This window comes from Spermophilus citellus (genome assembly GCF_964194105.1).
Source record: "Spermophilus citellus genome assembly, chromosome: 6".
NCBI classification, from domain to species: Eukaryota; Metazoa; Chordata; class Mammalia; order Rodentia; family Sciuridae; genus Spermophilus; species Spermophilus citellus.
The window spans coordinates 135,314,472-135,327,671 of record NC_138187.1 but is presented as its reverse complement, the minus strand read 5'-3'; the positions used below and the strand labels follow the sequence as shown (position 1 = coordinate 135,327,671).

At 54.2% G+C, this 13,200-nt stretch overlaps 2 protein-coding genes across 6 annotated transcripts in view; one reads left to right on the top strand and one right to left on the bottom strand.

Moving 5' to 3' along the window:
* Positions 1 to 2,390, top strand: part of LOC308651311 (maestro heat-like repeat-containing protein family member 7) — a gene marked incomplete at its 3' end in the record, with an annotated part of 39,843 nt that extends 37,453 nt beyond the window's left edge. The window contains exons 19-21 of the mRNA XM_081298228.1: positions 899 to 1,001; positions 1,431 to 1,490; positions 2,206 to 2,390. Of these exons, the coding sequence (XP_081154354.1) occupies positions 899 to 1,001; positions 1,431 to 1,490; positions 2,206 to 2,390 (348 nt within the window). The remainder of the gene's footprint in view (positions 1 to 898; positions 1,002 to 1,430; positions 1,491 to 2,205) is intronic.
* A 3,159-nt stretch (positions 2,391 to 5,549) lies between these two features.
* Positions 5,550 to 13,200, bottom strand: part of KIF21B (kinesin family member 21B) — a 47,934-nt gene continuing 40,283 nt past the window's right edge. For 3 of the 5 annotated variants that reach the window (XM_081297014.1, XM_081297015.1, XM_081297017.1), the window contains 5 exons: positions 12,549 to 12,713; positions 12,142 to 12,259; positions 11,423 to 11,593; positions 10,697 to 10,896; positions 5,550 to 9,572 (listed from right to left, as the gene is read on the bottom strand). In XM_081297014.1, coding sequence (XP_081153140.1) covers positions 9,512 to 9,572; positions 10,697 to 10,896; positions 11,423 to 11,593; positions 12,142 to 12,259; positions 12,549 to 12,713 — 715 coding nt within the window. In that variant the 3' untranslated portion in view covers positions 5,550 to 9,511. Of the gene's footprint in view, positions 9,573 to 10,034; positions 10,173 to 10,696; positions 10,897 to 11,422; positions 11,594 to 12,141; positions 12,260 to 12,548; positions 12,714 to 13,200 lie in introns of those variants that run through there. The other 2 variants (XM_081297013.1, XM_081297016.1) reach the window with 1 other exon arrangement.

The following is a 13,200-nucleotide window of genomic DNA, read 5'->3' as shown; positions in this document are numbered from 1 at the left end:
AATGTTGGGAAAAACCATGGGTTTCACCTTCTTTTTGACTGCAGCCGGGTGTGGTGGTGCAGGCCTGTAATCCCAGCAGCTCTGGAGGCTGAGGCAGGAGGATTGTGAGTTCAAACCCAGCCTCAGCAACTCAGGGAGGCCCTTAAGCAACTCAGTGAGACCCTGTCTCTAAATGAAATACAAAAAAGGGATGGGGTGTGGCTCAGTGGTTAAGTCCCCCTGAGTTCAATCCCTGGTACCAAAATAAAACAAAGGAAAAACAAAAACTAAAAAACTTTACTGCAAAATGAAAAAAGAGGGTAGGAAAGAAGAAGCTAGAAGGGGACATGGAGAGGGGTTAAGGCTAATGGTCACTGTGTAAAGGAAAGGACACATCATCCTAAGACCTTCATGGGAGGAAGTCTGAGTAGACACAGAAAACGGGGTATCCCAAGGCAGGGGAGGAAGTTATAAGAACACTTAATTATATGCAGCCCTCCTTCTAATAGAAGGGTATAGACATGATTGATGTCTACACACCCTTTTTTGCAGCCTAGAGAATGTGGCATGAGATTGAAAATTTTAAGTCAAGTTATAAATAGACAATATTTCAAAATGAGGTTCACTGTTCCAATGTTGGAAATAGGAGAAATGTGGGTGAGCCAAAGATTGGGGTAAATCTATATGAATTTTAGGCTCCTATTGGGCCAAGGTCAGGGAAAGTGACCCCTGTGGCTTGGTTCATCCAGAAAGGCTTCACAGAGGAAGTAAGTTTGAGGAGCTGGGGTAGGGAGAGGAGGTGTAGAATGTCTTCATAGATTCTGGCACTCAGGGAATAACTCAGGTTAGTCTCAAGACTGTCCAAGGAGGCAGAAGAACCGGCCATGGCCTCTCTGTAATGGAACACCTCTCCTTACAGCTGCAACTGGAGGCGAGCAAAGCCATCTGGTTTCTGAACCAATGTGTGACTCTCTTCAAGAGCCCACAGGTCTTCGTCCGCCAGGCAGCTGTGTGGTTTGCAGGTACGGCTTTCTGTTTTCTTGGAGCCACTATGTCCTTGGTGTACGGTCCATCAGGCAGACTGAGGGAGGACCCAGGACGTAGTTACAAGACCCATAGTTATTCCAGGACTCTGGTAATGACACCGACCACCTTCACCTGCAGGAAGCCTCTGGTTGGGTTGGCTGACCTTCCTGTAGCTGAATGGGCAAGTCCTGAGAGGCCAGAGTTGGAGCAGAGGGGTGCTTGCCTCTCTACCTGGCCCAGTTTGGTCAGAACCCTTTAGAAAATCAGGGACAGAAATTTTGACTTTATGGGAAATGTTCAGACCTGAGGCTGGTGGCCACAGGAGAGAAAGGCAGACCAAGGGGGCAGTGGTGAGTGTTTGAGGAGAGGAAGGGGAAGCACTGGTGGCCAGGACACCACTGAGGTGCCTCTGTGTGCCCCTGCAGGCCAGATCATCCAAACCCTCAACCTGGAAGAGATGGATGAAGTTGAGGATGCATATACAGGTGAGTTGGACAGGCGCCCATTGCGTCCATCTGTTGGAGGTGCCGTGTTGGTGGGGAAGGCTCAGGAACGAGGAGTGGCTCTCCAAAAATGATCATCCAGGCTGAGTGAAGAAGAGGCTTGGCTCTGGGGCATTTAGATTTGGGGGTGTTGGTCAAGGCCCTGCAGACCCCACTATCACTCACCCCCATTGCCATCTTGCTTGGACCCCATTCATCAGTCAGGATGGTTCCTTGAACTCTAAGAGAGACGGCCAACTTCCTCCTTGGGGGACTCAGCCCCCAAGTGTGCCCAGCTCCTTTACTTGGGAGCCTCCAGAACTGTTGGTGTTGTCGTCCATGCTCCTCCACCGTCTTTCTGAGATGTGACCGCCCCTTTCTGCACTGTGTCCCTGATAGAGTGGTTCCCAAGTGTGGCCAAGTCCCTGGCTGCAGCTCTCTGGGAGGCCAGCATTATTCTATCAGTGGAGGGCAGAAACAGGGAGGGGAAGGTAGAGTGGACCACAAGGATTGGGGATGAGTGCTGGCCCAGCATCTCCAAGCTCTGGGCATGTTTGGATCTTGCTTATAACTGAGCAGTGTGGACTCTCTGTCCTACCTTAGAAGATGCCAGTCCCATTCCACTACCCTATTCCTTTCCCATAGCAGGACCCGTCCCTCTTGCCCAGCCTGGTGGCCTTTCTCTGGTCAAAGACTCATAGCTGTATCTGTGTTGCAGCCCTGAGGCACATGCAGAAGGACCCTGACCCCGTGGTCAGCTGCCTCACCACACAGACCCTCTACATCCTGGAAGCCCAGAAGAAGGTGCTGCAGGCCAAGACCACCACTTCCTGCTTCTGCAGGAGGAGGCCCCAGAGGAGGTCTTTTGAGGCTGTGTCACTCACTAGGTTCCTAAAACTGTGACAGCAGGGTCAGGCTACTGAGCCCTGCACTAGAAATTATGTGTCCCCAAAGAACTTTGCTAATAAAAGGAGAAAGCATGTAGTTTTGTGGAAGTCGATGTCCATTCTTGGCTATGTGAGGTAAGGCCGTCTGTCCTAAGTGCCTTCTTTGCAATAAATATCTGGGACTAGGCTGGCCTCACCCAGCTCTGCCTCAGTGTGTCCTGTTTCCATTCAGCTGAGTGATCTCAGGCCAGTGCTTGTAGTTTCATGTGAAACAGCTTGAACCAGGAACTGGATGTCAGGACCTGGGAGGGATCTAGAATCCTGTTGTGCTGGGCAGTGTTCTTGATGGGAAGCAATGAAGTCTACTCTTGCTAGTTAAGAAAGTGAGTTGGTGTGGTGGTGCACATCTGTAATCCCAATGGCTCAGGAGGCTGAGGCAGGAGGATCGTGAGTTCAAAGATCAGCCTCAACAACTCAGCGAGGCCCTAAGTAACTTAGCAAGCACCTGTCTCAAAATAAAAAAATAAAATTAAAAAAAAAAGGACTGAAGATGTGGCTCAGGAATAGGTGCCCTAGGAAAACAGCACTGTGGCTGCGCCTTGGCACAGTCCAAACCACAGCTCAAGAGACAAGGCTCAGGCCTGGATTCTAGAAGTTGGCCTCTGTTCCTCCAAAGAGCCAGGTGTCCTCCCCTATACCAGGGTGAGCACCTGCTCTCTCTCGCTGCCCATTAGAGTCAGTCTTACCCAGGCCCATCTGACAGAGGCTCTGGAGCATCTCTGGTCTATGTGGGACCATCTACTGCCCCTTCTCCCCCCTCTAGCCAGATCTGCCTATTACCCCTGAGTTTCAGTCACTGGGCCCTAGGCAAAATTTATAGGACAATAACACATGTCCTAAAAAAAAAATTAGGTGCCCCATGCTCTGGCTTGGTTGGAGCCATCCACTGTGGGGCAGAGGCCTGGTTTGCATTGCTTATGTTCTTGCAGTGCCTGGCCTCTGTCACCTGCACCCAAGTCTCCTAGAACACATCATGTTCCCTCTTTGCTCACCCTCTCTACCCCATAGAACTTTCCCACAGCAGCTAGAGTCCCTTGGCCAACAATGTCAAGGGTGCCATTAAAGGCCACAAGGTCTCTACTTTGGCCAGAGTCTCTTCTCACTCACTGCCCCTGGCCTGTCCTCTGGCTCCCACCTTTCATTAGAGTCCTTATCAACTGAACACTTTATAGAAGGAAGTAAATGGGAAATATCACAAGACTCAGAAGCACACCTGCACCCCTACCTTTGAACCCCAAGGAGCAGTCTTGCTTTGCTGCAACCAATGATAAATGGTAGATGTTATTAAAAATCTATTAACAGGTCAGGTGCTTTGAGATAAAACTCACTTCCAAGACTGTTCTGACCCCGTCCTTACTCCCCTCACAAATTCCCCCCATCTTAGTCAAACTAAGCTAAGGGCACAAGGTCATGAATTCTAGGGCCATCTCTGTCCCATATGACCTTGGCCAGTCCTAGTAGCCTCTCTGGCCTTAACTTCCCTTCATCTGTAAATTGAGAGAGTTGGGGGGAAAATGACCTTTTAAGATGCCACCCAGTTCAATAAATTTCTCTTACTAAATTCTTAATAGTGCCATTTCCTTGTCAGGGAAAATTGCCCTATAGCTTAGATCCTAAATGGAATTTTTCTTGACTCTTTTGTTTTCCAAAATATCTAAAGTAAGCAGATGTTATTTTTATAATCTTGGGGGAAGAGCACCCCACAATTTAAAAAAATTGTTAAAAGGAATCCCTTAACCCTGTCTCTCCCCACCCAAGGACATTGGTGTCCTCAACATAAAGGTGACCTGAGTTTGGAAAAACTTGCTGCCATCCCCGAGGGGAGCTCAATGTCAGGAAGACCCACCACCAAAGGCCGGGCATCTTCATGGGCTCCTGGTCTCCAGGTTTCATTTACACACCCAGCCCCGAACTACCACCCTCAGGAAGCCACCCTGCTTCCCAAAGCAGGAGCTGTGGCCCTCTGGGGGACTGGGGACTTAGGAAAATTCTTCCCACTCATATCCTTCCATGGCTCAGGGTCTCCTTTCACTCTCCAGGGGCTTTGTTTGAAAACCAGAGGGTCTTGAAGGAACCCTTTCCTCCCACCTGTGATGATGCGGCCTCTCACAGGCTCCAGGAACTGGCTGGCTCGATCCCGTCCAGCTGTTGGTCTTGATAAGCAGCAAGGATCAAGGACCCGTGCAGGTGGAGGAGGCAACTTGTTTTTATATTTAAGAAAGTAAGCAAAGAGAGGCCCGATTGTCTCCCTGGTACAGCGATCAGAAAGCAAAGCTTTTAGAGATCTTGCTGGTGATGAAGATGCAGACTCCCCTCAGGGAGCTCTTTGCCCGGAGGATGAGCCAGAATCCCCCCGCTTGATGGAGGGGTGCACAGTTATCAAAGGGGAATGTAGTTGTGGCTGGGATGTTGCTCAGTAGTAAAGCATGCGCTTAGGATGCCCGAGGCCCTGGGTTTAATCCCCACACCAAAAAAGAAAAAAAGAAAAGGGCAGGCCTATAGCTTTTCAAAGATTGAAAAGTACTGATCTAGAAATAAAAAACAACAACCATTGTAGAGCTGTTTTCTAATATGCACTTTTTATATTTCTGTCTTCTCTCCGTAAGTGGCAAGGTGATGATGTGTCTGGTCTCTACCGCACACTGTGAATTCCAGGCCCTAGAGAAGGTACACAGAACATTAAAGGAAATGGGGGCTGTGCTTGGGCAGGGCTGGTTCAAATCTCAACTTTGTCGTAATTAGCTACGAGCCTGGATATGTCACCTCCCTCTCATTTCATAAAAATGAGAATATCACCTCTCATGTGGAGTAGTGAAAATCCACAAAAAAATGTCCTGATCAGTGCCTGGAATACAGTAGGTGCTTCATAGATGCTAGTGCCTGCTCTTCCACCAACTGCACCTGCCCCAGCCCTGGGAGGCAATGTATGGAGTCTGGAGAGGTATGTGATACCCTCAAAGCTCTGCCTCCTACTTAGGGAAGCCCCAAACTCTCAGCCCAAGAAGTTCTCGTCAGAGACCAGCCCACCACCAACTTCTCTAAAGAAGGCCCATCAACCAAAGGTCAGCAGCCCCAGGGACCACGCCTCCACAGACAAGGGTCGTTGGGTTTTTATTTATGACAACTTCTTAGAACACACACATAATCTAGGAACAGAAATGTACAGCATGAGGCTTAAATAACTTTCATACATTATGTACAGTCTCAGCAGAGGTACAAAACATATATATATATACACCTTGTGCTCGTCACATCGAAGAGCCAAACAAAACCCTGCAGCCTGGGTCGGAGTGATGGCTAGGAAAGAGCTGGTGTCAGGGCAGGACCCTGATTCACTTCAGGGGTCTTCTCTGACTCTCTGCTCTTCATCAAACAGTTTTTACTTCCCTCTTCCTGGCAAGGCCCTAGGGACACAGGTTTAAAGGACTGAACTAAGGTGTGGTGGGGGCTGAGGGGTCATTTGGGTGTTGGAGACAAAGGGAGGTAGACATAAGGGACAGAACAAAGATGCCAGAGAAGAAACAGAACTTTCCCTGCAGATTTTGTTCTTATACATAAGAGGGCCGTGACGGTTTGAGAGCTGGGAGAGGAGGCCCAGGCTCAGGAAGGCCTGTGGGGGACACTGGCCATTGATCAGGAGGAGGCTATACCCAGCAAAGAAGGCAGCAAGCAGTTTCTTGTTTGAGATGGCAAAGGGATAGAAGCCACAGGTTTGGGCCACACAGTGGGAAGGAATTCACCATTCCTGCAGGGCAGGCCCTGCCCATACAAACATACCAGGCACAGGCAGGGTCCGGACAGCCAGAGGGGTGTGCCTGCACTCAGCCCAGACTCCATCAAGAACTGCCCCACCAAGAGCCAGGGCGGGGTGTGGGGGCAGGGCAAAGAGACATCTCCCTTGACTTCACAGGGCCACCTGCCTCTGTTCCCACCACACTGGGGGGGGGGGGTCACAAGAAAATTCCAGCCACTCAGGGTCTTTCTTACAGTGGGTTTGTGCTTTCAACTGCCCTCTGCCAAAGCCCCAGGGCCCCAGGTGGGCAACAGGCTGGACCACTCAAGGCGGAGTTTCCAAGGCTGCAGCTGGGGCAAGGGTGGGTGGGCTGGAGGCCACTCCCAGAGCCACAGCTGTCCTTTCCCAAGTGGCTGGTGGTACCCTGACCACCAGGCTTGTCCGGGCTAGCCTCCTCCTTCTTGTCCACCTCCCTCCTTGGCAATCTCCCATGGAGCTCCAGGTGCGACCCTGGAGGATTCTGGCTGCTTCAGAGGGGCCAAGTCACTAGAGTAAAATCAAATACTAACTAGCTAATACTGAGAATGAGGTCCTGACACAGGACTGTGCTGAGAGGGCCTGCAGGCAGCGGGGATGGAGGACACCATCCTCCTGGGTGGAAGCCAATCCACTTCAAAAGCAAGGACAGGGGCTCAACCCAGGAGGCAGGGAGTCTGGGGCCAAGTTCTTTAGGCTTGGTAGGGCTGGGGTGTGGGGACAAGGGAAGGCTCTACTCCCTGGGCCCACAACATACAGATGTGGCCTGGTCTCAGGCCTTAGGATGGGCACAAGAAGTAAAATGACGATTACAAGCAAGACCTAGCCTCAGCAAGGGCAGCCACCAATTCTAGACATGGGCATCCTTAGTATAACAGGGGACAAGGTCAACCTGGGAGGAGCCTCCCAGGCCCAGGACTGTGCACACTGCCCGTGAGAACCCTGACATTGTGCTCAAATCACAACCAGTTTGTGCTTCCAACTCTGGATGCTTGTGCAGTGACCGGGGACTTGACCCCTGACTATGGACACCTCTGGAAAGAGTGGGTGACTCCAACGCTCGTACACCACAGGTCCGGGCGGCTCAGAGACGACTGGCTCAGGGCTCCCAAAGGACTTCAAGTTTAGAGTCAATGACACTGGCCGGGACAGCAGAGCCGGCCCCGCTGTGAGGTAGTGACCCATCAGGAATGGCGAAGAGCGGGCAATGTTGATGAGCACCTCTCGCAGGGCCGTGAGACCACACCTCGGACAGGCCTTGCAGCTACAGTACAGTCACCTGGGCTGGGGTGGCCCCACGATGGGGCCTCCCTGGCCCATGGGGGCAGGGGAGGGGGCACAAGTCTCCACGTGTTTCTGTAGTTGTAAACGGTCATGCGGACGGGTTTGAAGGTCGAAGCTTTCTGTTCAGGCGGGGAGGGGTAGACGGGGAGGGGGAGACTTGTGGTCACTTCTGAGTGCACAGGGAGCTAGCCAGCACTCCAGGGATGGAAAGAGTAAGAAGGACTTCCAGTCGAAGCAGACAGACTGTCCAGGTTCCAGGAGATCAGCATGCTCACCCAGACTCAATGCCATGTCCAGCAGGGGCCGCCAACAAGCAGGACAGCCTCCTTAGCCTCTCGGGTGGCTCTGAGGAGGGCTCAGGGAGGGTGGCAGGCCTCAGCTTTCACTGGGGCCTGACCCTGCCCACCAGGGCCCACGTGGAGCAGACTCTAACAGCCCCAGCCACAGACGGAGAGGAGCTCAGGACAGAAACATCGCGCCATTAACTGGGAAGTCCATAGGTCACCATGTCCTCCGAAGGGAGCTGGGAATCCTGGCTTCCAGACTGGGGCCGGGAAGCACCAGACCAGTGAAGCAACGGAAAACAATGTGGACGGGCTTGGGGAGAAGCCAGGAGTGAGGGACGGAGCTGGCCCCTCCCATTCCTGTGAATTCAGAGTGGGTCCAACAGGGGGTGCCAGAACACTGGTTTGGCCCCCTCCCGCCCCAGGGGAGGGAGCGGCTCAGTGAACTAACTGCCATCTGACCTCCAATCTCTAGGGAGGCCCATGCCCCATGCCGCTTTTAAGGCTTGAGAATGTGCCTCCTGATAACCAGAAGGACAGAAGCTGAAAAGACCCCTTGTCCTATTCAGGGGTGAGACGATGGGTTGATTGGGAGGGAGGGGCAAGGTGCTGGGCAGTCCTCACCACCCAAGCAGCTTCCTAGTGGACAAGGCCACCAAGCTGCTTCCTATGTGACCATGTGGGAGTCTGGGGAGCAGGGCTCCCCAGCCCTGGGCTGTGTGGGGTGAGCTCCCCCGCCTTCCAGGGGTAGTGGACATGAGACCCCTTGAGTAGTAGACACATGTGGCGCAGCGGGCATGGTTGGCGTAAGGCTGCCCAGCACAAGGGCCAGGCCCCGGGGCGAAGGAAGGCACTGAAGCTCAGGCGGCCCAGAGGCCAGGGGGGCACTAGAAGCATCCCCAGGGACAGAGCTGGGGATAGGTCAGGGCTGCAAAGAGTGGCACAGGGCATTTCTCTCCTTTGCAAAGCAAACAGAGGAGGTGGCCCCGGAGTGCTGGGGAGCAAAGTCCCTAAAGCTGAGGGAAAGAATGTGTGGGAGGGAACTTCAAGTCGGTTTCCAGGAGGCAACAGCAAAAAAAAAAAAAATAAATAAATAAAAATAAAAAAATAATAAATTAAAAAAATGAAGTATTCCTGACCATCTCCTCAAGGGAATCTTTCTAGTAGCTCCACCTTGGCCCCCATCAGAATGGGACCCCAGGGAATGGTTCAGGCCCACTGGGACTAGATGTTGTTGGCCACAGGGTTCAAGGTCAGCTGCAAGGCCTAGCTGCCTACACCTGGTTTCCATGGTTACCTGAGGACTACCTGGTTGGGCTCAGAGGCAGGTGAAGTGGTACAGAGGCTGAGCTGGGCGCTCATCAGAGGGGCATGATGGGCAGAAGCTGCTTCCCCTTCCCTACAGGTCCCACCCTGGACCAATGGCCTGTAGCAGGGCTAGCTCAGCAGGAGACCATGTGGCCAGATGGAGGGAACCCCAGGGGACTTCCAGGGGAGAGAGAAGAGGGGTAATGCCCTTTGGCTTCACAGCTTGATTTCCTCTCCAACTTCTTTCACCAGGAGGCTCCGAAGAGTCTCGGGAGGAAGGAGGTGATAGTATCCTATGGCCAAGGGAGAGGAAGCAGAACAGGAGAGGGGCCACACCCTCTGTCCCCAGTGCCGCTAGCAGTCTGGTCAGGCCACAGCTTCCCTTCCATGCAGTGAAGGCTGCTGGGGTTGAGGGTCCAGGCATGCCCTGACCTAACTCCTAGGGTTGGCCGCTGGTAACCGCCGTATGCTCCAGAACTTCACCGTCAGGTCACTGGGAGAAGGACAGAGAGGGGGCTGGTCAGCTCCCGGAGTGGGCCCAGCTGGCTGCTGATTCCCCCACTCCCCACGTGTGTGGCCAGGACTGGGGGGTAGGCACTGCCCTGGAGGAGGGCAGACCACAGGGTGGAGGAGCGCTGGGCGAGGGAGGCGCCTGGGGTCTCAAAGACCCGGGGGGGACTGTCATCCTGGGCTTTCCTTTCTGTTACTCTTTTGTTTGTCCACCTGAACGCTCCCTCCCTGCTCTGCTACCTGGCATCCCTCTCCTGGGACTCTGTCCCGCTGTTCATGCTGGGAGGAGGAAGGCGGTGGAGAGGGGCAGGTGGAGCAATCTCTCTGGGCCAGGCAGGACAGGAAGGGACAGGAAGGGACAGTAAGGAAGAAGAGTAAAATGATCTCATACCGTGAAGAAGCAGCTCAGACCGAAGAGGGGAAAAGACAGGGAAAAAGGAAAGAGGGGAAGAACGAGAGAGGAGACCGGGGAGAGGGGGAGGGTCAGGGCAGGGTGGTGGCGCGGCCCTTTATGGCCAGGACTCGGCGAGGAAGGCAGGGGGTGAGTCCAGGGACGTAATTCCACAACTTTACCCGGCAGTCACTGTTGGGGGAAAGAGTTGGAGAGGCACAAAGGAGAGGCAGGAGGACACAGGAAGGGGAGAGGGAGAGAAGGGACATGGTCGGAACGAGAAGGAAAAAGAAGAAACCCGTCTGAGGTGTACCCCTGGGGCCACGGGCCTGGGTGCTGCCTGCGCAGGGGACCGGGGCTGGGGCTGGAGGGAGCTGTGGTCTGGGCTGGCAGGGCTGCTCTGCAGTCTGAGAGCCACCTGGATGGGGCAGAGACTGCTGGTGGCACTGCTGTGTGGGGGCAGGAAGAGCATGGAGACAGGTAGGCAAGTCCTGGCCCTGGGCTCAGAGGCTCCCTGACCCCTGCCTGGTGCAGCGCCTGGCACACAGGCACTCAGTGAAGGCTGGCACCAGCTAGGATAGACAGGAGGGTGCCCTGGGGTCTGCTCTGTGAGCCGAGTCTTCAGGAAAGCTGTGTGGCCCTGAGCCTCCCAGCTGTCCTTCCCACACCAGGGAGAGGGACGTGTACAAAGGCAGTCCTCTCTGTCCAGCACCTACCTGGAGGCTGTAAAGATGTGCTTAGTGTTGGTGCAGATGGCATTGATGGGGCTGTCGTGGCCCTTGATCTCACCAATGGGCGTGAAGTTGTCCACGTTCCAGACTTTGATGACGCCTGCGCGGCAGGCACTCAGCAGCATGGGGCGGCCCGGGACGAAGGCCAGGGCACACACCCAGTCCTTGTGGGCATTGGGGATTTGCTGCGGGAGGATCAGGGCTGGTGAGGGCTGGGGGAGATGAGGAGGTGGGGAAGGACCTGCCCTGGGGCCCCAGGAGCACACGCCCCTCCTGCTAGGGACAGAGGGCTGCCACCAGGCTCCCCTGGTCTCCACGGCCGCCCCGCAGATGGGCTTCATCAGTCATAGGCACTGGGCAGGGCTGGTTATGCCTAGGGCTTCAGGAGCCCTGATATGGGTCCTTCTGCCCTGGCCCCCAGGTTCGAAGCTAAGATCTGCCCTGAAGGAGAAACCTGGTGCCCTCAGAGAGGTCAGGCTCAAACAGAAGGGCTCCCAGGAGAGGGAATCTGGTGACTGAGCTTCACATTCAAACCCAAGGGCTGACCAGAAAGACTTTGCTGACAGCAGGGGCCCAAGGTGAGACGTGGGATCAGGAGAGGCTGGAGGGGGCTGGGGGGACAGACATGGAACTGGGTGGGGGACAGGCAGACTAGGGGAGCTCTGCCTGGGGCACTGGCCCTGGCCACCCTCTCCTCCCCTCCACCCACACCTGAATGAGCTCCTGCTGCTCCAGGTCCCACTTCTTGATGCCGTTGTCGCGGGAGCCACTGAACAGGATGTCTCCCTGGATGGCCAGGCACTCAATGCCATCGTAGTGCGGGGGCTCAAAGTTATGAGTGGGGCCAATGGTACCTGTCACACACTCGCCGAGCTGGAACATCTGGGGGAGGAGGGGAGGGATGGGAGAGCCCCAGAGGGGCAGGGGTAGGAGGTTGGCATGGAGAGGCCAGGACCCAGGCACTGCTGTGGAGAAATGCCCCACAGTCCTTCCCCCTGTCTCTCTTAGATATGCTTCTTTCCAGCTTCTGACCATATCCAACTGCATATTCAGAGAGCAAACCAAATTAGTTGCTTGTATGCTTTGTGATTCTTCTTCCTATTGATCATTTTAATAGCCATAGTGCATCCTGATCAGGGGATTTTTCCACCTGTCCTTAGACATTTGGGCAGTTTCTAAATTGTTCAGCACTTACAAAATAATGCTGCGGCTTTATTAATTAATAATGCATTAATTTTAATGAATTAATAATGCTGAAACTTTCTGCACACCTCCTGCCTTCTTTGAGGTGCTTTCTTCAGCATAAATCCCCAGAAGTCTCCTTACTTTTCATGAAGACTCCCAAGATAACCGGGGGCAAAGGTGAAAGAAAGTGGTAGAAACACCCAGAATACCCCAGCCGGGTCTCGGAGCAGAGGCAGCTCAGATACCTTGACGTAGTGGTCCTTGGAGCCAGTCACCACCAGGTCATGCTGGCTGGCAGTCTGGGTGACCGTCAGGCACATCACCGGGCCAATGTGGCCAGTCAGCTTGCCAATGGGTTGGAACCTGCAGCGGGGAGGGGCCCAGCCAAGAGCAGTGGGTTAGACAGGACCCTGCATCAGGGTGGGGTCTGCCCTGAGACAAACAGGCCTGGCTAGAGTACCCTCCCTCCTCCTCCAAGCAAGACCAAGAACCTAGACATATGCTGCCGTGGGACCCAGGGATTTCAGAGGAGGGGGCACAGCTCAGCAGCATGTAGGACTAGGAACCCAACTGAGGTCCTGCCCACCTTCAGGCTGGTCATCCCAAGCTCCCTGGGGCCATGCCAAGCTTGTCCCCCAGGCAGCTCACTGACCTGCTGAGCTCCCAGATGCGGACGGCATTGCCTGCGGCCACATACAGCATGGTGCCAGAGGGGCTGAGGGCCATCTGGTTGATCTGGTGCTCCCCCTGGGCACTGGTGATGGCCCGGGTTGAAGTGGCAGCGCAGGCGTCACCTGAGATCACCTGGCCTGAGGACCTGCCCAGGAGGAAAAAGAGGCCAGGTTAGAGATCAAAACAGTCCATCCATGCAGACCAGGAAACTAATAAAAGCTCCCTGAGACCGGCCCGGATAACGGGCTTCTTCCAGGAAGCCTGATGAGGACTGGCAGAGATGAACAAATTTCCCTAGAAGTGGGACCAAGGGGAGAGCACCACTCCAGCCCCAGCTCAGCCTCTGTACTAAAGCACACCAGCCGCCTTGGGAAGACTGTAAGACGGAGGCAGGGGACTGGGTTTGAACCTGGGCCTTGTGGAAATCCCTCACCCCCCCCCACACACTGCTTCCTCATCTGTGAAAAGAGGCCATGATATCCCTTCAGTTAACTTTTCTCCTAAGATTTCTTTTTTCTTTTTTAAAGAGCAGTTTAAGGCTTGTAGCAAAAACGGAGTGGAAGATACGGAGATTTCCCATACACCTCCTTCCCCCCAACATGCACAGCCCCCTCCTGCCCCCTCCCGTTATC